Source organism: Chiloscyllium plagiosum, chromosome 13, assembly GCF_004010195.1.
Source record: "Chiloscyllium plagiosum isolate BGI_BamShark_2017 chromosome 13, ASM401019v2, whole genome shotgun sequence".
Taxonomy (NCBI): domain Eukaryota; kingdom Metazoa; phylum Chordata; class Chondrichthyes; order Orectolobiformes; family Hemiscylliidae; genus Chiloscyllium; species Chiloscyllium plagiosum.
Window position 1 is genome coordinate 13,069,943 of NC_057722.1, and position 26,584 is coordinate 13,096,526.

General features: G+C 39.8%; 1 protein-coding gene across 4 annotated transcripts in view; it reads left to right on the plus strand.

Moving 5' to 3' along the window:
- Nucleotides 1–26,584, plus strand: part of arhgef4 (Rho guanine nucleotide exchange factor (GEF) 4) — a 294,049-nt gene that overhangs the window by 132,622 nt on the left and 134,843 nt on the right. Inside the window, exon 1 of one of the 4 annotated variants that reach the window (XM_043701910.1) lies at nucleotides 13,137–13,428. The exons of the other annotated variants lie outside the window; for them this stretch is intronic. Within the exon in view, the coding sequence (XP_043557845.1) occupies nucleotides 13,263–13,428 (166 nt within the window). The 5' untranslated portion in view covers nucleotides 13,137–13,262. Of the gene's footprint in view, nucleotides 1–13,136; nucleotides 13,429–26,584 lie in introns of those variants that run through there. 4 annotated transcript variants of the gene reach the window in all.

Here is a 26,584-nt window from a genome sequence, read left to right on the forward strand (position 1 = left end):
TGATGTCCGTACCTCGCTTAATCCAAGTTATTAATACATTTAGCGCATTCTCAGGCTATAAAATTAATTTCTCAAAATCGGAGGCTGTGCCAATGGGTGGCCTTGCTATGATACCCCATTTAGTGGACGGATCCCATTTTCCCTTTCGTTGGTCCCTGGAGGGTTTCTTATATTTAGGCATTTTTATTACCCCAGTATTTGGTCAGTTATACAAGGCTAACTTTGTGCATTTACTGGAAAGGATAAGGCAGGACCTCCAGCGATGGGGAGACCTGCCAATTTCCTGGCTGGGTAGAATAGCACTAATTAAAATGAATGTCCTGCCCCGTCTGCTATACCCTATGAGAATGCTTCCGGTGATGCTGCTGAGGCTGGCACTACATAAATTATATGGCTGGTTGGGTTCCTTTATCTGGAATCATAGACGGCCCGTCATTAAGCTGAAGAAGCTACAGCTTCCACAGGCAAGGGGAGGATTGGACTTCCCAGATTTTAGGAAATATCAGTTAAGTTCCTTATTAAGTTACGTAGCTGATTGGGTCTTGTTTGATCCACAATCAATCTGGCTGGACATCGAAGCTTCTCAAGTAAAATGCCCACTTATTAACCTTTTATTTTCAGACAAGAGGAAAATCAGTACGGATCACTGTAAAAACCCTATAATATTAAATACAATTAAAGCTTGGAATATAATGCGGCAAAATGAGGGCAACTCACATAAAACATCCCCCTATGCCCCGATAGTGGGAGCATTGGGATTCCAACCGGGGTTTACAGCTGCCACTTTTAAACTCTGGAGATCCAAGGGTATCTCATGTCTAGGGGACCTGTTTGAAGATGGGGTCCTGATGTCTTTTGAACAGCTGCGTCAGAAATTCAGATTACCTAATGGAGACCTCTATCGATACTTCCAAATTCGAGACTATATACAGAAGAAGACTATATTATTAGATAATCTTTATAAATCAGATAGAGAATGTAGAGTACTACGATCAATGGGGGTATCCTCCATCAGTACTACATGATGAAGTATCGGGGGATATGGACAATCTGCTTAAAACATGGGATTAGGAATTGGGATTAGAAATCTCTATAGAAACGTGGAATGACATTTGAGAAAATGCCAGAAGAATCACCATTTGTAACAGAACTCAGGCCATCCAGCTGAAGATACTTCATAGGGCCCATATAGCACCGGACCGATTGGCAAAATTTAAGGCAGGGGCATCCCCAATGTGTCCCAAATGTAAAATAGAGGTGGGCACTCTTGTACATTGTCTATGGACCTGTCATAAGATCCGTAGATAGTAGACTAAAGTAGCAAGTGCCCTGACAGAAATTTTAGGAACGGAAATTAAAGTGAACCCCGTATCTCTCCTTTTGGGCCTTTCGAACTTATCCTCCCTGGACATGGATGGGAAGAGACTATTTTCTATTCTCTCTTTCTGTGCAAGGAAAAATATTTTGGTAAACTGGGTGGCTGAGGGCCCTTTGGACTTTCAACTTGGCATAGATTAATTATGGAATGTATTCCCCTTGACTTCCTTCCAAATATGGTGCACTAAAGACCGAATTATTTTATAAAATATGGCAGCCCTTCTTGAATTATATGAATACAGATATTTCGGCTATCCTAACAAGGGCTTTTATTTAATTGAGATTACGAACCTGGCTGGTCCGGGGCCCCTTGGGAGAGGAATCCTGCACAAATACGGGTTTTGTTACATTTGATGTTAACACATTCCGAGCATGTATCTCACTACCCAATTTCTATGTTATCCCCTTTTTTTTTTCTCTTTCTCTTATTTGAATAATGTAAGAGACTTAAATATACACTCTGGTTAGTTGTAGGTTAGATTAGTAGTTAGTTGAGTTTTGTTTTTTTTTCTTAGTATTTTTCTTTTGTTAAATTTTGGTTATTATATATTTAAGATTTAATTGTATATCAATGTTTGTACTTGAGAGTTTTGTTTATTTTTGTAAACTTGTAAAAATGTTAAATTTCTAATAAAAATATCTATAAAAACAAAGAATGTATGCTACCGTCCACCTGCAACTATGACTTTTCAGTTGAGTGTGATAAGTGTGGTGAAATGACATGGCAGGTGGGGAACTACATTTTTTTATTCACTCGTGACATACTGACTGGCCAGCATTTATTGCCCATCAATGGTGAACTGACATCTTGAGCCACTGCTGTTCACATGATATTCAGTTGACCTGCACTGCCTTTAAGGAGGGAATTCCAGGATTTTGACCCAGCAGCAGTGAAGTAATGGCCATATATTTCCAAGTCAGGATGATGAGTGGCTTGGAGGGGAACTTGCAGGTGGTGGTGTTCCCATAAATCTGCTGCCCTTGACCTTTGATGGAAGTAGTTGTGGGTTTGGATGTTGCTGTTTAAGGATCTTTGGTGAATTCCGGCAGTGCATCTTGTAGACAGTACACACTGCTGGTGTCAAGCTTCTTGAGTACTGTTGGAGCTGCACCCATCCAGGCAAGCAGGGAGTATTCCTTTGCACTCCTGAATTGTGCCCTGTAGATGGCGGACAGGCTTTGTGAAGTCAGGAGGTGATTTGCTTGCCTCAATATTCCTAGCTTCTGACCTGCTGTTGTAGCCACTGTGTTTATGTAGCAGGTCAAGTTGTGTTTCTGGTTAATGGTGACCTCCAGAATAATGATAGCATGGGATTCAGTGATGGTAACACCATTAAATGTCAAGGGGCAGTGGTTAGGTTATCTCTTATTGGAAATGATCATTGTCTGGCATTTGTTTGGTGCAAATGTTACTTGTCACTTGGCAGCCCAAGCCTGGATATTATCCAAATCTTGTTTCATTTGAACATGAACTGCTTTAGAATCTGAGGAGTTGCAAATGGCACTGAATATTGTGCAATCATCAGTGAACGTCCCCATTTCTGACTTTATGAATGAGGGAAGGTCATTAGTAAATCAGCTGAAGGTAGTTGGGCTTAGGACACTACCCTAATCCAAACCTGATGAGACATATTTCAGTTCAAGATTGAAGCTTCTGTGTAGACTTCTGTAAAGAGCGATGTTACATCTGGCACATAGAAGATGTGTCAAATGATCTCTTTCTGTGTTGTAAGATTTCATGAAAACCCTGCATGAAGCAATGCTGAGTGCCCCATTAGCTTCAGTCATATGCAATTTCTGATAATCAGTCAGGCTTGTAACATGGCTCATTTAAGCTTCCTTGAAATGACAGACATTCATGCACAAGGATCTGTTTTCTGCAAAGTGAAAGCAATGTCGTTAAGCTGTGTATCTTCTTTGAGTTGCTCAAGATCTTGGGGATCCCTTAGACCCTAATTGCTTTATATGTGGCAAAGTCTCGGCCAATCAGAATTGTCTTGCCAACCGGTCAGTAGCCTTGTACATGTTGGCTACTGTTGGAATTGTTTGAAATTTGGCATTCCTTCCTGATAAGTGCAGGACAAAACATGTCAGTGACAGCTCTCTCTTTTTCAGCAATCTTCAAGTTCTGTAGTGCCAAGAGACTTTTGCTACAAAAAGTTTGTGATGAGTCACAAAAATATTTGGGATAGTTATGAGTATGATGAAAAATGTATTGTATGTACGTATTTATATTTTTATTTTATTTTGGGATTTGAATTTAAATTTGAGGCCGATTGATATGGATCAGTGCTGTCAAGATTTTTTTTTTTAAGAAGCAGCTCAGAATGTCATTTAAAACAAGTAACTTAATTGCATCAATTCCAACAAATTGTGTGACTGCAGTCATGTGCCTGGAAGGACCCCTGTGCTGTGAAAGGATGGAATGTTTACAACAGACAAGAAAGCCGCTGGCTTATTTTTAACCTCAGAATGGACAGTTCAAGGTTTCAGTTCAGAAGAATGTGGAGATCAGTTCAGAAGGGAGAACAATGTCTCCTACCAGCTAAATCAAGCTCTTAGCTCAGAGAATGAGGTACATAGGTACATCAGGTAATGAGGAAAGCAGAAGGATTTTTGGCATTGGTTGCAAATGGAAAAGAGCATTAATGTGAGGAAGTGTTGCTTCAATTGTACAGGGCACTAGTGAGACCATACCTGGAGTCTTGCGTGTAGTTTTGATCTCCTCACTTGAGGAGGGATTTAATTGTATTGGAAGTAGTTCAGAGGAAGTTCACTAGATTAATTCCAGAGATGACGGATTTGTCCTATGAAGAGAAATTGAGAAGTTTAGGTCTGTAATCACTGGAGTTCAGAAGAATGAGAGGAGATCCAATTGAAAGATATAAGGTGCTAAAGGGGATTGACAAAGTAGACATAGAGAGGATGTTTCCTTATCTTGGGAAATCTAGAATGAGAGGTCATCATTTTGGGATAGGGGATAGTAGATTTGAAACAAATGAGGAGGAATTACTTGTCATAAAGGGTTGTGTATCCGTGGAATGCCAGGACATTGATTGAAGTTAAGAAGGAGATAGAGATTTAATTAGTAATGGGTTGAAATGTTGTGAAGAGCGGGTAGGAAAGTGGAGTTGAGGCTGAGATGAGATCAGCCATGATCGTATTGAATGGTGGAAGTCCGACTCCTACTTCGGCTTTTTGAGTTTTTTTATGATGTTTTGTAATACCCAGTCACCTTTGCCACGTGATTTAGTGTGGTATTTTTAGGCCAGGATATTTTAGATAGATATTCAAGTCATTAGAACTGAAAAAGTTTGGACCATCAAATTGTGGAATGTTCATCCCTGTGGACTCAAAGGAATCATGAAACTGTCTCCACTATTCAAAGAAATGAAGTTGGAGGAGTCAGATTAGTAAAAACTTCAAGACTTGAGATCGTAGAGAAATTACTCAGGAATTGAATGTCTGTAAAAGCATAGTGTTGGGGAACAGGACGGTTTTACTGTTGGTGTTTAGATATTTCTTTCATATATATTATATATATATATATCTTTGATCATTTTCTGTCTCTTTTGTGTAACAGGCATATGTTCTTCTGTTATAGAACATTTGTAGCCTTTTGTGAATATGTTTGTGACTAACAACAATCATAATCACCACAAAAATTAAACATATGATCTATCAATGCAGATTTCACTCTGGGATCTGACTTGTATCATATTGCCATAAGCTGGGATCATAACACAGGAAATCTGACTCTTTTATTCATAAGATTTGTGTCTTTTCTGTTTTTAGGATTGTGGACTGAAATGGAAAAAGGACTGTTTTAAAAATCAAAGGTTACTGCGCTTTTCAAAAGCAAATTACCTGACACTCATTATAAGTGCACTTTATACTGCTGTTTGTTCAAGCAGGAGAGGGAGGTGTTTACTAAAGACAAACTGGATCCAGGGCGGAGGGTGCGCAAAGGGAGATTTGGGCAGTGACAAGTTGCTGATCGGTCTGTCGAGCGGTGAGCTATTTTTGATGACAAAGACGTTCTGCTGCAAATAACTGTGTGATTGGCTGCCTGGTAACTGAACAGCTTGTGGGTGAAAAGCTCAGTCAGATGTCATCATATATCTGAAAAGGCAGGAGCTATCCTTTCTTCTGCAATAAAAAGCACTTCGAGCCTGAAGAAAGCCAATTTTCTTCCCTCGCCAGTTGCTCTAAGCTGTGGATCTTAACCAAGTATGAGCCACACATTGTGTATCTCCTGCAAACAAGTGAAAGTCTCTGGAGAAGGTGGATTGAGAAGCTGATAAGACAAAAGGGTCATCTTTGTAAATCCTGTAGACAGAGACCATTGAGTTGTCTTCCTCATTGTTCCCTCTGCTTATGACTCTCATGTTTTCATTTTATCTTGTCTGGGTGTGTAAGGGAAATTCCTATAGAGTGTTAGAGATTTTATTAGTAGAGTTATACTGTTCTTAATTGTTTTCCTTTAGCTAGGATCAATATATTTGTAATAAATAGTTATGTACAGAAAACAGGTCTGTGCTTTCTGTCAACTTGGGCATAATGTCAATGAAATTACAGAATTTTGCATAGTTGCATAAAATCCTTAAGTGATGTTGACTCCAGCAATAATGGGACTTGGTCTGATGAGGTTTAAACCTCACTACCCTCATGAGGTTTAACATATTACCATGACCTTTTGAAAAGATAGTCGGGAAGGAGAGGATGGTGAAGTCATTAATATAAATCCATATGAGTGGAGCTAAGAAATAAAAAAGGCAAGAAGACACTGGTGGGAGTGATCTATAGGCCCCCTAACGATAGCTGATTTGTTGGACAGAAAATAAATCAGGAGATAATGAGAGCATATATAAAAGGCAGCACATTAATCATGGCTGACTTTAATCTTCATGTAGATTGGAAAAATCAAATTGGCTGAGGTGGCCATGAAGAAGAATTTGTAGTGTGTATTTGGTTTCATAGAACAAAGTAGCCAGCTAAGAATTGAGTTATTTTGGATCTGCTGTTGTGTAGTGAGGCAGGATTAGTGAGGAAAAGATTCCTGAGGAAACAGTGACCATGACAGGGTGGTATTTAGCATTCATTTGAAAGTGAGAAACTTGGATTGGAAGCAGCTATACTGAACTTCAACAGCGGTAATTACAAATGAATGAGGGCAAAATTAGCTACAATGGCCTGGAAATGGAGTTTATCTTTAATCAGAAAAGGCGGTTGATGAATAATGGTGAACATTTAAGAAAATAGTTAATGACTCACAGGAAGGATCTTGGTGTGCAGGTACATAGATCCCTTAAAGTGGCCACCCAGGTGGACAGGGTTGTTAAGAAAGCATGTAGTGTTTTGGCTTTCATTAACAGGGGGATTGAGTTTAAGAGTCGTGAGATCTTGTTGCAGCTCTATAAAACTTTGGTTAGACAGCACTTGAAATACTGCGTCCAGTTCTGGTCGCCCTGTTATAGGAAGGAAGCAAGGTCATTGGGGACACTTAAGAGACTGCTGGACATGCATATGGTCACAGAAATTTGAGGATGCATACATGAGGATCAATAGTCAGCACAACATCGTGGGATGAAGGGCCTGTTCTGTGCTTTACTGTTCTATGTTCTAAATATGTATCCCAGTGAGAAAGAAGGATTCCAGGAGAGGGATAAACTAACAATGGTTAGCTGATGAAGTTAAGGATAGTATCAAATTGAAAGAAAATACATGCAATGTAGAAAAGATCAATAGTAAGCCAAAGGATTGAGAGAGTTTTAAAATTCAACAAAAGGTGACCCAACAAAAAATAGAGGGAAAGAATAAACTTTGAGTGTAAACTAACAAGCAATGTAAAAATGAAGAGTAAGAGCTTCCTAAAATATATTGAAAGAAGTCAAATGTCTAAGTGAACACATGACTCTTAGAATAATACTGGCTAACCAGAAAGTGGCATGGCCATTGAATAAATACTTCGTTTTAGTCTTCACAGTAAAAGGCATTAATGGATTTCCAAAAATATAACCAAGGAGGTTAATGGTGAGAGGAAATAAATGCAATAGCTATCACTAGAGAAAAGTTACTAGATAGACTAATGGGGCTAAAGGCCGATAAGTCTCCTGGACCTGATGTTTTGTATCTTGGAATATTGAACAAAGATAATGGTTGTATGCCAGTAATCCTCTAAGAATCCTTCTTTCTGTGAAAAGTCCCAGAGGATTCTAAAACTGACAATGTGGCACTCTTATTCAAAAAGGGAAGGCGATAATAAACAGGGCATTATAGTCCAGCTAACTTAATATCTGTCAATGGGAAAATGTTAAGAGTATGTAATAAAGAATGTAATATCAAAGCATAACATAAGAATACAATATAAGAATACAAAATACAATCAAACAGGATCTGCATGGTTTCAATGGTAAATGATGTCTGACAATGTGTTACAATTTTTAAAGAGTTGACAAGTAGGATAAATAAAGGGGAACCAGGATACATAATATATTTGCATTTACAAAAAGATCAAAGTTTGTGCGAAGATTTGTAGCTCGGGTGCTCGTTGTTGTGGTTCTGTTCGCCGAGCTGGAAGTTTTTGTTGCAAACGTTTCGTCCCCTGGCTAGGCGACATCATCAGTGCTTAGAAGCCTCCTGCGAAGCGCTTCTTTGATGTTTCCTCCAGTGTTTATAGTGGTCTGTCCCTGCCGCTTCCGGTTTTCAGTTTCAGCTGTCCGCTGTAGTGGTTGGTATATTGGGTCCAGGTCGATGTGTTTGTTGATGGAGTTTGTGGATGAATGCCATGCCTCTAGGAATTCCCTGGCTGTTCTCTGTCTGGCTTGCCCTATGATAGTAGTGTTGTCCCAGTCGAATTCATGTTGCTTGTTGTCTGCGTGTGTGGCTACTAAGGATACAAAAAGATATTTGATAAGGTATGAGACTAAGTCTGCTTAATACGATAAGAACACATCATTGGGTATCATATGGGTCAAGGACTGGCTAACTAATAGAAGATAGAGAATTTGTGAAAAAAAGGAGGCATTATCAGATGGTAGAGTGCTACTGGAATCATTGCAGATCAGTACCACATTATTCACTGCATGTACATATTGATGGTTTGAATGAGGAAAGTGAATTTACTACAGCCGAGTTTGCAAATGACACAAAAGCAGGTGCAATGACATCAGGAGTCTACAGAGGTATAGACAGGTTAAATGGGTGGACAAAAACTTGGCAGACAGAATATAATGTGGGAATTTGAGGTTATGCAGATTGTCAGGAAGAATAGAGGAGCTGAATATTGTTTAAATTGGGAAAGATTGCAGAAACATTGGTACAGAAGGATTTAGGAGTCCTCATGCATTAATCACAAAAGGCTAGTGTCCAAGTTTAGCAGGTCATAGGAAAGACACATGGAATTTATTTCAAAGGGAGTGGAGAATAAATATAGGGAAATCTTGCTAAACCTATACAAGGTACTAGTCAGACCCACACCCTGGAATCCTGTGAACAGTCTTGGCCCCCTTGCCTGAAGAAAGATAAACTGGCAATGGCAATCCAGAGAAGATCAATTAGATCTAGAGGGATTTCAATCGAGGAGTTTTCTTATGTGGAGTGGTTGAGTAGATTGGATCTACAACATTATTAAGGGACTTGACAGGATAGATGTGAAAGGGTTGTTTACCCTTATGGGAGAATCTCGAACTGGAGGACATAATTTCAGAGTAATGGCAAAGTGCGATGTGGAGGAATTTCTTCTCCTGGCAGAATTTAATCTCTGGAATTTTTCACTGCAGAAGGCTTTCAAGGCTATATCTTTAAGTATATTCAAGATGGGTTAGACATTTTTAATCAGTAAGGGAATCAAAAAAAGGAAAGTAGAGTGAAAGGTTATCAGATCAACTGTGATCTCATTGAAGAGCACAGCAGACTCGATGGACTGAATGGCCTATTTCTTCTCCTATGTTTTATGGTCATTGCCGCCCAGTAAAGATGCAGATAAAATAAACTGAATTGGTACATTATGCTGAGAACAATTACATGGAATATCTGCATTTATTACTCAATTAAGAATGTGTCAGGCAACTCCCATATTAATTTAAATCATGTCCTGATAGGCTCCACAATATTTTCCAGCTACAAAGATGCCAAGGTGTTATTGATAAGGACTGAGAGTACATAGAATTACAAGAGTGAACTCTATAAAAGATAAAATTAATAAAACTTTCCAATGACATGACAAAAAAGCTGTGCGAATAAAGTGTTGTAAAATCCAAGATTTATTACCATTTTGACTGCTGTTTGAGAGTGCTATTAAACATTGAAATATACTTGTTGCATCTTCCCTGCCTGAAGTTTACATTGATTCCAAGCCTGATATAATTGACCCTTCAATTCATTTGATGAATGGGATCAATTTTTCGCAGCTTTAAGAAGGATCCAATACACTCTGCGTATTAAAAATCTTTCTGTTTCTGTGTTTATCTCCTCTATGGCACTGGTACCACAGGGTTCCAAGAAAGGCTCATAGACATGTCCTAGAGGTAGCTGAAACCATTTCTGCTGCTACTGTTATCACAACTGCGTGAGGAAGGGGAAAATAATCCTCTCTGGTAAACACCACTTGGTTGGTCACAACATTCTTTTTCTTTTTAGGATGCAGCTACGTCACTTCAATTAAAATGTAATTTGCTGGAAAGTGAAAGAGCCTGCTTATCAAGTTTTCTTGAATGGCAGAAGGAGGAATTTTACTATTTACTAATGCCATGAAACATCTTAAAAACACAACATTGAGCCCATCCCCAAACACATACGAACACTCACCACACAAACACATGTAATAAGTTTAAAAGGGAAAGTGGCTTGTGCAGACAGCAAGAAAAAAGATGACACAGATTAAAGGTTTTTGATACCACTGTTGTGTAATTGTGAATGGGTTTGGCAAAACCTGTGGATACCTTTGCATTCTCGATGAATGTTTGTTTTCTCAATTTTGCTTTTACGCTGCAATGTGTTTTCCAAAGTGATCAGAGAAATGGCAAGTAGATAGGGTAAGCTTTTGTAACCGAAAGTCAGTTCTTCCTTACCCGCCTTCCAGAGCTGAACTATTAAAAAGCATTAGGAGCATGCAGGAGGCTTTGCCTGGCTAATGGTGGGGCAGATATTACAAACCACATGTATTTTAACAAGATCCTCAAAGGTTTTCACTACATTAATATGCTGCTGGTGTGAGACCATGGTCAGACCATCATGTGGTGAAATCCCATCGTCCTGGCAGCAGACAAGATATATTGATCCTGAGGTAGTCTGCCACCCATGTTGTCTATGAGCCATTATGAAGAACCAGGGGTTTACTGAGAAGGTAACACCACCTGTGCACATGCCTCATGACTTCTTTCCATCAGCTGACCACAAGGGAACAAGCCTGCAGCATTGGAGAGGAGACCGTCAGCATTCAAGCAACAGGTCAACTGCCTGATACAGTAACAAGAAAGTCAGATAATACTCACTTGGGGCATGCCTTCAAATTTGTGGTAGTCTGCTGTGCACTTCATAAGCTCCATATGTTTTTGGTGGAACCTTCATGAGCAGGCATATGAAAGCCACAACCAGTGGAGATGGAGTAGCAGGCGAGAAGACGGAACAGGATGATGCCCCAGTATCTTTTCACTTTGGATGGTTGGGCATAAACAGTTACTGAGACTCCCAATTCCCTTTTGAATTCATCCTGTCATTAGCATTACTGACTATTTGTCATTCCTCTGTCCATCCCGTCATAGTAGCCTCTTGGTCAAAATAAATAGCACTGAAGAAAACAAACATTCAGAACAATATTATCCAATAATATATCCATGCAAATGTTTTCTAATCACTCCTACACAGTGGCTCAGTGGTTAGCACTGCTGCCTCACAGCACCAGGGACCCGGGTACAATTCCAGTCGGGCGACTGTCTATATGGAGTTTGCACATTCTCACCTTGTCTGTGTGGGTTTCTTGTGGATGCTCCGGTTTCCTCCCACAGTCCAAAGATGTGCGGGTTAAGTAGATTGGCCATATTAACTTGCCCGTATTGTCCAGTGATGTGCAGGTGAGATAAATTAGCCATGGGAAATACAGAGATACAAGGATAGGATAGGTGGGTGAATTTGGGTGGGATGCTGTACAGAAAGTTGGTGTGGACTTGTTGGGCCAAATGGCCTGTTTCCACACTGGAGGGATTCTGTGATTCTCATCAGTGCTATTCCCTCTGTGATTATTGGCTCAGCTCCTCAAAGAACCATGACACTCTTTCCCCTTCCCAGGGCACCTTTCCTTGCAAGCATTGGGAGATGTTACACCTGTCTTTTCACCTCCTCCTTCCTCACTCCTCAACACTCCAATCACTCACTCCAGGTGAAGGACAATTTGCATGTACTTGTTTCACTATAGTAGACAACGCTAATAATACAATTGCTCAATATTATTATCTGACCAACCTCATTTTCACATGTTTAAAGCCTATTTTATTTCAAATGTTTCCCAGTTCTGAAGAACAGTTAGTGACCTGAAACATTAACTCTGTTTCTGCAGATGCTACCTGGCCTGATGGGTTCCTCCAGCACTTCCTGTTTTCACTTCAAATTTCCAGCAAACTCAGTATTTTGCTTTTGCCGAGACCTCATGCTGTTAGCCTGAGTTCGCCTGCAGCACTGAGACATTGGGCACCTCTGTGCCACAATCAAAGCTGAGCCCCACTCACTAGATACTGGAGCATAACTGAGTCCAAAAATGCTGTAAATGTTGGGCTCTATGGAAATGCCAGTGTAACATTGGAGCTGTGATCTTCTGTGAGCCTTGACAGTGCCATCACGCTTTCTCACAGACCTGCCATGAATCTTGCTTTTTATTCCGTGTTTGCAGCCCTATTGAAGTTCTTATCTGAGGCCCCCAAAGGAGAACTCATCTGCAACCTCACCCTTTGGTGAACTGGCAAATAATTTGTCCAGTTGCACTGATGTGGCTACAGCCCATTGGAGCCCAGTGACTTGCCACATGCGCTTCCTGATTCTGAATTGCACGATAAGATACACACAGTTTGAACTGATGGCTGCACAATCAAGGGACTGTCCATTCCCCGAGAGGTGTGTTGTACATCTTGCTTAGAAGGTGGCAGTGGCTTTCCAGGACAGGTCTGGTGTAACAGTTGACATAGATTTTCATGGGAAAGTACAACACAAGGCTTGCTGATGCAAAGGCTTTGTGTGGGTGGGAGAGGCTTATGCACTCAGTCCCCTGTGTGCAACAATTGGACTGGCAGCCAGTGGTGAGAGCTGAAAGCAAGAGATGACAAGCAAACTGACCACTCGGAACAGCCTACTACACTAACACACTTAGCACTGTATCAATTGGAGACATACAAATGTCTGGATAAAAGGTCCCCTGTTCAGGAATGATGCCTAAATATAAAACAAAAGACATGCCAATTTCCCTAAAACCAATTTAAAAAACATACATGTCAACTTTAAAACTCAATATTTGTTTCAAAATTAATTCATTTATCTATATATAAATATGTTCAATCTAGTTTTAGTTCCCATTGGTTTGAAGTATAATAAGTTCACCATAATAAAAAATATCCAAATGAGTATTCATTTTTTTCATGTACTTATGTACATTATCTTCCCTGTTAGTGTTACATTGGGTCAAGGAACCCCCTTCAGTGGACCCCCGTGACATCACTGTGTATGTGAGTCGGATGCAGCTAGTGTTCACTCAGGGATTCGCAGTCAGTCTGTCACCAGACAGTAGCAGGTACCACACCAAAGGCTGACTGTAATGCCAGCAGGTTCTCTGGCTGAAGCTTTTAACCGAATCTAAGCACGGAGGGGAGGAAAGTCCTCTCCCTGACCTGTCGGTCTACATGAGGACCCAGCAATGTGGTGAGTCAAGTGGGCCACATACAACAGGCAGCTGCAGCAGTAGCGGCAGTTCAGGGCTGTCTCCTGGCTCAGAGTCTGACAGCAGTTATGGTATTAGAGGAGCCCTGTCAAGGTACTGGAGCCTGGAGAGTCTGTACTCTACTTGTGGTAAGCATCGCTTGATCTTTGTGCTATTGATTGACCTTGACTGAAATCATCTACAACACTGGAGGATAAAAATGATTAATCCTTGGCATAGAACGAGGAGACTCTCCCTTTAGTCGACATGTTGCTTTTTTTAAAAATCGATTATTTGGCTAGCATATTTTATTTTAAGAAAGCAAATTCTGCTTACAGTTGGTGAGATAAAGCATGACAGGGTTAGGTTTCATTAATCAAATTGTGATTTCCAAAAAAAGGAGTCTTTTAATCTCTTTAAATTCTGTTTGAGTTAGAGCACCCAGTTTGCACAGTCCCAGAAAATCCAAGCTTGCTGGTAATTTTCCTTAGTACATTCTGGTGGGAGTTTTTGACACTCACACAGAATCCAGTGAATTTCAAACATGGATAACTGGAATACTGCCAAGTTGAGAAGCAACAGAATTAACTATATACTGTGCTAATAAAAAAAAAACTTGTTTCAATAGATTTTTGAATTTTACAGACTTGAAATATTTCACTGACTTAAACCTTTTGTTTTGTATGTGTTATTTTAAGAATTATAGCTTGTCTGTACTCTTCCAGCTTTCTTTGAAGATATTTTTATGACTGGAAAGCAAATCAGAGCAGTGATTATTAGCAAATCTCAAGCTGTCAGCAATAAAGCACAGGAAATGTTGGACAGAATATATGTTAATTCTGAATTCCATTCTAAAATACATCAGTTTTATAACAGAGAGCCTTTTACAGGATTTCTTAGTTATCACTGAAAAATATGGGTAAAATTGCTTTGCAGACTATGTTAGTTACATTCTGAAATTAACACATGATACAACTGTATAAAGGAATATGATTCATTTCCTTGTCTATGCGTTCCACACAAGCCTCCTCCCATCACACTTCATCTCACCCTTACAGCATATCAGTGCTTATCAAAGCTCCATCAGAGGAAGTGAAACCTCTAATATTGAAACAACTCCAGTCAAATTTTAATAGAGTGAACATTTAGTTCATATTTAGCATTGTGCATCAGAGTTTAAGCTCAGATGTAAAGTTGAAATGCACTTTTCAAGCTGTATGTTATTCAAATGATGCCTTGTCATCGTGAGAATCTTTGCCAACACTTTTACCATTCCTTTACCAATATCATGCAACAATGTAAGATGTCTAGCAATACTAAATACACTGGATATTTTTAGAATCAAAGCTGGAAGTAACTCCAGAGACAACTGGTTTCAGACTTTTTCTGAAATGGCTAGCCTTAAATTAGTTAGATTTACATCACGCCAGGACCTTGAAATATTGTAATGAAGAGGAGTAAGAAGTTGCATATTGTTGGTTTGATGGATAGACGCTGAGAGTAGAGGAGATTAGCATGACATCAATATGTATCCTCGAATAGACTGGAGTTGGGTTTGAAACTATGCACTGTGATACAATGCAGATGAGAAATTGTAACGTCTGAAAAATGGGAATACAGAGCAGGAATTGAAACCACACCCTGAGGTATATAGTGGGAGGGGAATTTTCAGCTCCGCTCTAAAGAGATCTCATTTATGAGGCTTCAGCTCAGCTGAGTGAGTAATTCCCATTCTGAACTGGCTGGTGGTTAGCATTTGGGAAAGGATATGGAGCTTATTTCAAGGACAGCCCAAACAGGAGCTGGAATTGAGTTGCAATGTTGTATGGGAGCAAAGAGAAATACGAAAGAAGAAGAAAACTGAGGGCTTAGCTAGCCAGAGATGCCTTTGCATTTTTATCCTGAGAAATGCAATTGAAGACTGATATCAAGCCAGGGCACTATAATAAACTCATTTGAAAATTGTTCAAACAGTCATGCAGTGCCCTTCTGATGTTTTCAAATGTCACCACCCGCTTTTCAGACAAAAAGCTGACGTGCTGACACTTGAAAATAATCCCATCATGTTCATTAGTGCGAAATGTTTCCCAGCAAGCAGGAAACACTTATGCTGACTTGCAGGGTACAAACATACTTTGCCAGTACAAAACTGGCTCCCTATTTGTCACAGATTACATGGATTATAACCCTGGATTACTTATGGACAGATCGGATCTTTTAACGGAAACCAACAGGCAGACAAGGTAAAATCAGGAATCAAAGAGATGTTTATTCAACTATTTTATGCAAACCACTGTTTTTCTGTTTGAAGTAGTTTCACCAGGGATAAGGACACATTGATGTCACCAACCATTTACATCTGAAGAAGGATCAACCCTGAAATTGACCTCACTTGTCTTCAGGATCCTACATGTAGCTGATTAATTTGCTGTGGTTTTCAAACATTACACGGCGTTAAAATAAAAGAATAGGTATTTCTCTTGTCAATAAGTATAATCATTGTCTTAATGCATTTGATTGGCATTCCTCTGCTATGTTATCTACTCAACAACAATTTGAAGTTATATTGCACCTTTAAAATAGACACTTCACAGTTATAAAATAAAATGAGATCATGCTACGCAAGGAAATATTCAGTTCAATTATTTATAATCTGGTCAATGGCTAGCTTTTAAGAAGTATTCCAGGATATTGTGGGAATCATGGCAAGAAATTGTGGGGCCCTTAGCAGAGATTTGTATCATCCACAACCATGGGTAAAGTTTTGGAGGACTGAAGGGTGACTAACATTGTGCCTTTATTTAAGAAAGACTGTAAGGAGAAACCTGGGGTTATAGACCTGCGAGTCTGTCACATTGCATTTGGAGAGCAGCCAGGGCCTGATTAGGGATAGTCAGCATGGCTTTGTCCATGGGAAATCGTGTCTCACAAATTTGAATGAGTTTTTTGAGGACAAACCAAAAAACGTTGACGAGGGTAGAGCGATAAATGCCTGGATGGTGTTTATTAAAACATTTGACAAGGTTGTGCATGGTAGACTGATAAATAAAGTTAGATCACTTGGGATTCAGGGAGAGCTTGCCAATTGGTTAGAAAATTGGTTTGGCAGTAGGAGACAGAGGGTGGTTTTGGATTGTTTTTCAGACTGAAGGCCTGTAACCAGCAATGTTCAGTAGGGATTAGTGCTGGATCTCCTTTTATTTGTCATTTATATAAATGATCTGGATGAGAATTTAAGAGGCATGGTTAGTAGGTTTGTGGATGACACCAAAATTGGTGGTGTAGTTCACAGTGAAGAAAATTTTCTAAGATTACAAAGGGCTCTTGGTCAATTGGGCCAGTTTGAATTGCTTTAAAATATAAATGTTAATATTAAAAAATCCAATACGTCCATAAGTAATCCAAGGCTATAATCCATGGCGATGACGCATGGAAGATGATAGTATTGTCATAATTGATCTTCCTCCTGGCATCCCACTTCAGTCACAAGCTCCTGTTTTAAATGAGAAAAAGTCAATATAAAACTCCCTACTTTCCTCCACCCTCTGCACCAAACCTTTCACATACCCATGTAGTGAAACGTGGTCAGGCAGTGCACATGAAGAACGTAGACAATGAAGATGATATTTGATGTCACACTTGCAGCCATCACTCAGATACCACCATTTTGTAACTTGCAAGAAATTCCAATTCCTTATCACCCCCATGCATGCTGATCTATAGTGGCTACCATTCAAGCAACACCTCGATTTTAAAATGCTTATCCATAATTTCAAATCTCTCCATGGCCTCCACGTTTCTCTTTTCAGCCCTGCAGACCTCTAACATATATGCACTTCTCTTGAGCATCCCAGATTTTAATCACCATCCCATTAGTTACCTCAAGCCAAAGCTTTAGGATTCTCTCCCTAAATCTCACTGCCTCTCTAACTCATTTTCCTCCTTTCAGACACTTGATGGAATCATAGAGTTATACAGGACAGACACAGATCCTATGGTCTAACTTATCCATGCCAACCAGGTTTCCCAAACTAAACTAATCCCATTTGATTACGTTTGGTACATATCCCTCTAAACCTTTTCTATTCATGTACCTATCCAAATGTCTTTACGATGTTGGACCCATTTAAATCTTTTTCCTTCCACCTTAAAATATGACCCTAGCATTGAATTTCCCAACCCTAGGGAAAAGACCTGTACTATTCACCTTATTTATGCCCCTCATGATTTTACAAACCTCTATAAGGTCAGCCCTCTAACTTCTTAGGCTGGGATTTCTTCCACTGGAGCAAATCAGGCCTCTCCTTATAGCTCAAACCCTCTAGTCCCAGCAACATCCTGGTAAATCTTTTCTGAACCCTCTTCATTTTAATAATATCCTTCCTACAGTAGGCTTACCAAAATTGTACACAGTACTCCAAATGTTTCTTCACCTACATCCTCAGCATGACATCCCAGCTCACATACTCAATGGTCTGAGCAATGAAGGCAAACGTGCTAATGTCTTCTTAACCACGCTGCCAACCTGCGATGCAACCTTCAAAGAACTATGTATCTGAACCCCAAGATATCTCCGTTCTACAACATTATCAAAGGCCCTACTATTAACTGTGCAAGTTTGTTCATTTTACTAAAGTGCCTTTGTTCATTTTACTAAAGTGCAAGACCTCACATTTATCCAAATTAAACTCTATCTGCCACTCCTTTTAGTTTTAGCAGTTATATATATATATTATGTCTTGTACTATTCTCTAAGGTGCACTTAGTTTTGGTATCTGAGCTGATGGCTGCAAGTGTGACATCAAATATCATCTTCATTGTCTACGTTCTTCATGTGCACTGCCTGAACAGGTTTCACTACTTGGGTATGTGAAAGGTTTGGTGCAGAGGGTGGAGGAAAGTAGGGAGTTTTATATAAACCTTTTCTAATTTAAAACATGAGCTTATGACTGAAGTGGAATGCCAGGAGGAAAATCAATTATGACGATACTATCATCTTCCATGCGTCATCGCCATGGATTATAGCCTTGGATTACTTATGAACGTATTGGATTTTTTAATATTAACATTTAGATTTTAAAGCAATTCAAACTGGCAAAAGGTGTCTGCATGTATATTCACTCCGTGTGGTAAAGCCATTTTTGAATTTGATGAAATGTCACACCTGTAGAGTGTCAGGGAGACTTAAAAGGAAGTGATATTAAGGGGCTCAGTCACCCCTCAGCAGAAAACCCTTGCCTGTGGATAATGTCCCAAACTACTGATGTGGTTATGTTTTACTCTTCCAGGAATATACAAAAAAAGGGATTAAAACCCAATTGCAACTCCTGGTCTGTGTGGGTTAGCAGGATGATGTGCAAGTATGGACTAGTGTACTGTGACATTCAGAGCTTGACAGCTAATGACACCCTGTACTGCAGGTAAAGAAAGATTCTCTCCCACCTTGAATGCTGGAAGCCAGTGAAGTCACCTTCAAATAAGAAACAGGACATAAGCCTATCAGCTAACTTGCAGAGCCAAGAATCTCAAAAATCAACTGCTTCATGACCTATGTCAGTGCAACAGGCATCATACAACAAAATGGTCATAATGTTTGAGCTTCTTTTGTTTGGAATCCAGATACTGATTTGTATATTTTTTTATCTCACTTTTTTATGTGGTACACCTTTCTAATCTGTGTGCATGTGTCTCATGTTTTCTTGTTTCCCGCCTTTAATACCTAATAAACACATCCTTTCTTCATATAAAAAAGGGCCAGTTAATTTATCTCCCTTTAAAGCATAAATACAGTTCGGATTGGGAAAAGGAATCTTAGAGGGAAGGATCCTTTTTAAATTAACTTTGTGCAACCAAGTGAGGGAGAGATTGAATTAAGATGAGCCTGTTGATCCCTTCATACCTGGGTTCATGATGATTTTAGGATTTTACTTTCGGACTCATAACTAATTGGAGACTCTTGCCCAGAGATCATTTATAATGCATGGTTTCTGTCCACCTCCTATTGTGGCCTCAGCAATATTCCAATTATGATCAGCACCATCTTCACTATGAGGATCGAAATATGAAGGTACTCATGAACACTTCTGGCAGGGTGCTGCGTCTTTCATGAAGGTCTCCAGTGCATTGTCCAAGAACCTCTGAGCCCATTCTTGTACCATTCACTCTTCAATGTTTCCCACATCAGAGTCACTTCCTACATGACTATTGTAACTAGTACCAATACAACTGCTCCCCCCCCGTAAGAATTACAGGCCAGTATTTAATGGTGTTAGACAGTCATGATTTCATTCCCTGCCCCATTTCATTGGATGGATCCAACCAATCAACTGTACAGTTAATGCTGGCTGGAACTTGAAATGATTGCAATGAGCAGGAAGCACAATGTTGGCTTTCTTCCTGCATTGTAAGCTCAATTGACATTGGTTTATTATGATCTCTTTACCTGTTTTCAGGGACTATTAGAATTAGCCTCCTGGGTTTACTATGGAAGATGAAATTTGTACTCCCAGCTAAAATTGGCTGACAGTCTCCAGTCTGTTGTGCATTTACAGATTATTAATCTCACTCCTGTGGTTCCTTGAGGCATGTTGGCCAGTTTTACGGAAGATAGCATAAGTGCAGACCCTGCACTTATGACAGAGAGACTTCCACCACTAATGCACAAAAAAGCTGAAAATAGCTTTTAATTTAGCAAAAGTTCAATAGGTGCTCCAACTTACACGTGATAAAGGACAAAATAGTAAGATTCCAAAGATAGCAAGCATACTGGACTTTTAAAAATGAAGTCAAATTGCTCATTCCAATCTTTATTTTATTTGTACTCTTCAAACTAATAATAAATAGAAATGGTTGGATTATTTGAAAGAGAGAATATCCTCCTTTATTTAATAAAACGTCAGTAACATTGAAATAAAAGAAGTTTTGCCTAAACTTTCATTTGACAAAACAGCATTTGGGGAAAATATTTTTTATTGAATTAATGAATTAGCTTTATTTTCACATGCACTCACAGATGTAGAAAAATGTAGGTGCACTGGGGACAATAAAGAAATAACCTTTAATTGTAATTCTCAAATAAATATTAACTCATCTCAAAACCTTCTAGCCTGAAATGGTGTAAAGAAAAAGTCCTTCTCGCTGATGTGAGGGGTAGATATTGGTTACAAATTGGAGTAGACAAAGCTACTTTTTCTCATTCAGCACAGATTTTGACAGACCAGCTTAAAATGTTTGTGATTGATGCACATCGGTTTTTGCTAAGTCTTGGTCTACCATTCCTATCTCAACTCCCACGGTACAACTGAATGTTTCCATCAGGCTGCACATATGGTGGAATGATCTATCTGTCTTGACTCTTGAGATGATAGTCAATCTCACCTCAGCCAGAGATTGTGTGAACTTCCCATTATTAGCATTATTGCAATGATTATGTCACTTGTTCAGGAATTACCAGGGACTGTGAGACAAATTCTTTTGTAATAACAGGTTGTCACATTCCATGCTAATGCTGGAAAATACATTAATGGCCAACATAGATTAATGAAATGTCTTGTTGTTTTCATATTGAATGCAGAATTGCATAAATAATATGCAAGGCAGTGGTCTACATTAAATCATTTAAACAGCAGACACTGAAATCTGTCCTTGTCTTCATTAAATCGATGATTTCATTAACATGGACCTGTCATGTCTCTCTTGAAGGTGGACTGTAAATACCTTCACAGAAATTCAGTGATTTCAATTGAAAACCCAGAAAAAATTTATTTTCTTCAAAAAAAATCACTTCAACCCATCTATTTATAGACTGCAACGTTTTATGAAAGGTAAGTATCCTCTTTCACAAGCCTTCTTCTCAATCTTGATTATGTTAAATCAAGGATGAAGAAAGAAAATTAATACATTTTTTATCCTTTTCTTTAAAAGTCTATTCTTGGGATGTGTGATGGATTAGCAAGGCAAATATTTATTCCCCATCCCTAATTATTCTTGAGAAGGTGGTAATGAGCTGACGTCTGGAATTTTTGCAATTCTTCTGGTAAAAGTACACCCAGGGTATTATAGAATCCCTATAGTGTGGAGACTGGCCATTTGGCTCAACAAGACCACACCAAGTCTTTTTTGAAGAGTATCCCACCCAGACCCATTTCCCTGTTACTCTAACTTTCCCCTGACTAATGCGCTTAAGCTGACACATCCCTGAACACTGTGGACAGTTTAACATGTCCGATTCACCTAACCTGCACATCTTTGGACTATGGGAGGAAACTGGAGCACCTGGAGGAAACCCATGCGGACACTGAGAGAATGTGCAAACTCAACACAGATAGTCGCTGGAGGCTGGAATCAAACCCGGGTCCCTGGCACTGTGGGGCAGCAGTGCTAACCACAAAGCCACTGTGCCAGGGTACTGTTAGGAATGGGGCTTCATGATTTTTGACCCTGTTCAATGAGCAACGAACAGTGATGATATATTTAAATGTTATGTGGGACTTGAAAGGGAACTTGAGATGGTAATATTCTAATGTTTCTATTGCCATTGTTCATTTAGGTGGTAGAGGTTGCAAATTTGAAATGTGCTATTGAAGTGCTGGGTTTCTGTAGTATCATTTTTACTCACATTTTTAATTCACTTGTGGGGCTTAGGCATTGTTTGCACCATTTGGTGCACATTGTAAAGTAGTGGTGGAGGTAGTGAATGTTTCATTTGCTGGATGGGTGCTAATTAATTGGGCTGCTTTGTACAGGATAGTGTAGAGTTTCGTAAGTTGCAAGAAACTGCATTCATCCAGTCAATTGGAAGATATTCCATCACACACCTAACTTCTACCTTTGGGAATAAAAACAGAAAGCACCAGAGAAACTCAACAGCTCTGTCAATATCTGTTAAGAGAGAAAAACACAGTTAATGTTTTGAGTCAAAAGACTATTCAGAATTGAATGTATCTTTTGAAGGTTGGCAAGATTTGAAGAGTCATTAAGTGATTTTCTTTGCCAAAGTTGCTGGCCACTGACATTTATCAGTAGCCACAGTATGAATATCAATGGTCACTGATAATCACAAGATGTTGTTGATGTGAAATTCAGTGATGGTAATGTTGTTGAACTTCACGGGGAGTTGATTTGACCTGCCCCTTATCTGCTCTCATGATTATATGACAAATGTATGATGCCACACCCTCATCTCTTTGCATCACCAGTAAAATAAAAACCCGATGCCATCTGAATTTTCATTTTGAAAATGTACAGATCAATCGTAGAACTCAATTAGTGACAACCACGACACATAGTAAATAGGAGCGAGCAATTTCCTGGACTACTGAATCGTAATCTACATTTACTGATCTTTGGATTTTGTGCCAGTCAGTTGCATATGGTCACAAACTGTTTTAGTATCTGAGGTGTATTAAGTGCAAAAAAACGAACAAAGGAACTTATGGAACAAAGGCAGGACGTAGACAATTAATGATAGGGCTCTGAGTAGTGTTGCAGAACAAAGAGACCCGGAGGTTCAGGTGCATTATTCTTTGAAATTTGTATCACAGGTAGAAAGGATGGTTAAGAAAGCATTTAGCATGCTTGCCTTCCTTGCTCAGACCTTTGAATATAGGAATTGAGACATCATGTTGAGGTTCTACAGAACTTTGGTGAGGCCTCTTCTGGAGTACTGTGTGCAGTTCTGGTTCACATAAGAAGGATGTTATGAAATTGGAGGGGGTTTTGAGACATGATGATAAGCACATGAATAGAAAATGTTTGGGAGAATGTGGAAGCAATGCAGGAAGGTGGGACTAGTTTAGTTTGGGAACATGATCAGTGTGGATTAGCTGGTCCGAAGAATCTGTGAACATGCTGTATGACTTTATGACTCTATCAGCAAACATCCCCACTTCTTCACTTATGATGTAGGAAAGTGATTGATGAAGCATTTGAAAATGGTTGGGTCTAGGAACCTGTCCTGTAGAATTCTTGTCATGATGTTCTGGACTGTGATAGGGTGAAAGGGAAAGTTGGTAGGTATGCAGAATGCTGGATGATGAAAGAAATTGAGTGTTTGCTTAAGAAAAATAAGGAAGCATATGTCAGGTATAGACAGGATAAATCAAGTGAATGCCTTTATACTTAGAAGAGTATAAAGGCATTAGAAGTATTCCTAAGAGGGAAATCAGGCAGGCAAAAGGGGGACATGAGATAGCTTTGGCAAATACAGTTAAGGAGAATCCAAAGGATTTTTACAAACACATTAAGGACAAAAGGGTAACTAGGGAGAGAATAGGGCCTCTCAAAGATCAGCAAAGCAGCCTTTGTGCAGAGCCGCAGGGGTTGGGGAAGATACTAAATAAGTATTTTGCATCAGTGTTTACTGTGGAAAAGGACATGGAAGATATAGAATGTAGGGAAATAGATGGTGACATCTTGTAAAATGTCCATATGACAATGGAGGAAGTGCTGGATGTCTTGAAATGCATAAAAGTGGATAAGTCCCCAGGACCTGATCAGGTGTACCCTAGAACTCTGTGGGAAGCTAGGGAAGTGATTGCTGGGCCTCTTACTGAGATATTTGTATCATCGATATTCACAGGTGAGGTGATGGAAGACTGGAGGTTGGCTAACGTGGTGCCACTATTTAAGAAAGGTGGTAAGGACAAGCCAGAGAACTATAGACCGGTGACCCTGACGTCAATGGTGGGGAAGTTGTTGGAGGGAATCCTGAGGGACAGGATGTACTTGTATTTGGAAAGGCAAGGACTGATTAGGGATAGTCAACATGGCTTTGTGCGAGGGAAATCATGTCTCACAAACTTGGTTGAGTTTTTTGAAGAAGTACAAAACAAGGTTTGATGAGGGCAGAGCAGTAGACATATTCTATATGGACTTCAGAAAAGCGTTTGACAAGGTTTCCCTTGGGAGACTGGTTAGCAAGGTTAGATCTCATGGAAGACAGGGAGAACTCGCCATTTGGATACAGAACTGGCTCAGATGTAGAAGACAGAGGGTGGTGGTGGAGGGTTGGTTTTCAGATTGGAGGCCTGTGACCAGTGGAGTGCCACAATGATCGGTGCTGGGTCTGCTACTTTTCGTCATTTATATAAATGATTTGCATGTGAGCATAAGAGGTATAGTTAATAAGTTTGCAGATGACACCAAAATTGGAGGTGTAGTGGACAGCACAGAAGGTTACCTCAGATTGCAATGGGACCTTGATCAGATGGGCCAATGGGCTGAGAAGTGGCAGATGGAGTTTAATTTAGAAAAATGCGAGGTGTTGTGTTTTGGTGAAGCAAATCTTAGGAGGACTTATACACTTAATGGTAAGGTCCTGGGGAGTGTTGCTGATCAAAGAGACCTTGGAGGTGCAGGTTCATAACTCCTTGAAAGTAGAGTTGCAGGTAATAGGATAGTGAAGAAGGCGTTTAGTATGTTTTCCTTGAGTACAGGTGTTCGGAGGTCATATTGCGGCTGTACAGTACATTGGTTAGGCCACTGTTGGAATATTGTGTGCAATTCTGGTTTCCTTACTTTTGGAAAGATGTTGTGAAACTTGAAAGGGTTCAGAAAAGACTTACAAGCATGCTGCCAGGATTGAGGATTTGAGCTCTAGGGAAAGGTTGAATAGGCTAGGGTTATTTTCCCTGGAGTGTCGGAGGCTGAGGGGTGACCTTATAGAGGTTTATAAAATCATGAGCAGTATGGATAGGATAACAGACAAGGTCTTTTCCCTGGGGTAGGGGAGTCCAGAGAGCATAGGTTTAGGGTGAGAGGGGAAAGATATAAATGAGACCTAAGGGCCAACTTTTTCACGCAGAAGGTGGTACATGTATGGAATGAGCTGCCAGAGGAAGTGGTGGAGGCTGGTACAATTGCAACATTTAAAAGGCAGCTGGATGGGTATATGAATAGGAAGAGTTTGGAGGGATATGGGCTCAGTGCTGACAGGTGGGACTAGATTGGGTTGGGATATCTGGTCGACATGGACTGAAGGGTCTGTTTTGTGTGCTGTACATCTCTATGACTCTAACTGTATCTGACCCAATGGTCACAATTGTGTATGCCAGCATCAAAACAGTTCCTTGTGAACATGAGTGTGAAATTTCTGTGCAATCGAGGTATTGATGTAAAAGTCGATAGATAATTGACTTTAAAAAAGAGTTTTGGCTTTGCAATTTGAATATGACTGAACAGGTGGGACGAGAATAGCTTGCTAGGGAAACAGATTTGTATGTGGCCTGCACCAGGCACCACACCCCAACTCACTGCATCACCAGTAAAATAAACCACCAATGGCATTTGAGTTTTCATTTTGAATATGTACAGACTGACAACAGAAACTACTTGTTGACAACCGTGATACATAGAAAATAGGAGGTGGTTATTTCCTGAACTACTGATTCGTAATCTACATTTACTGATACAAGTCATTACAAATTTAAATTAATTCCTGTCACCATTGCTTTGATCACCTTACAGTTGAGTACAACATAATCTGTTCCTGTATTGCCAAATACATTATACACGCAAGAATCAGATGCAGAGGATAGGCAATGACATTAAAATTATCATAGCAATTTTCATTTAGACTTTTATTGTGTTAGTAAGAAATGTGCATGAGTGTAAAAATTGTATTTTGATCCTAAAGAGAAATAAATAGGATTGCAACTCGGACTAATCAAAATATCTTGGCAAATGAGTCTTGTAGAGTTATCTCAAGTTAGTTGCTCTGGCCAATTGCTTTCAGACTTGCAAATTCAAGTATTAATCATTGTGACACATTGTGATAGTGAGTTGAGTAAGCAAGTAGAGGAGAAAAACAATTCTTTCATGGTATTGCTTGAAGGCTAGAACAAACAAGAATGCTTTTTTCATGCCTCTCACAATCCTCACTCTAACAGCTAGTCCACCCCATACAAACCTCTCCTGACATCCCTGTGCTCTCCCATTTCTGGCAAATGGAGTGCTCCTTTGTGGGGTCAGGAAATGGACCTGCCTTAGACTTCAGGCTCTTTGTCCTGACTCACCCTGAAGGCTTTATCAGACTGCTTCCGGCTCGACCAGTAATCCAAATCTTTCAATAAGGCGGCTTTCAGATCAGGAACCTGTCTCAATGTCAAAAATCAAGTTAAAAATGCAGAGCTTGCAAGGGAAACTAGACTTCAATGCCTACTCCAGACAGATACCCTCATCTCATTGTGGGCGGCACGGTGGTACAGTGGTTAGCACTGCTGCCTCGCAGCGTCAGAGACCCGGGTTCAATTCCCACCTCAGGCGACTGACTGTGTGGAGTTTGCACGTTCTCCCCGTGTCTGCGTG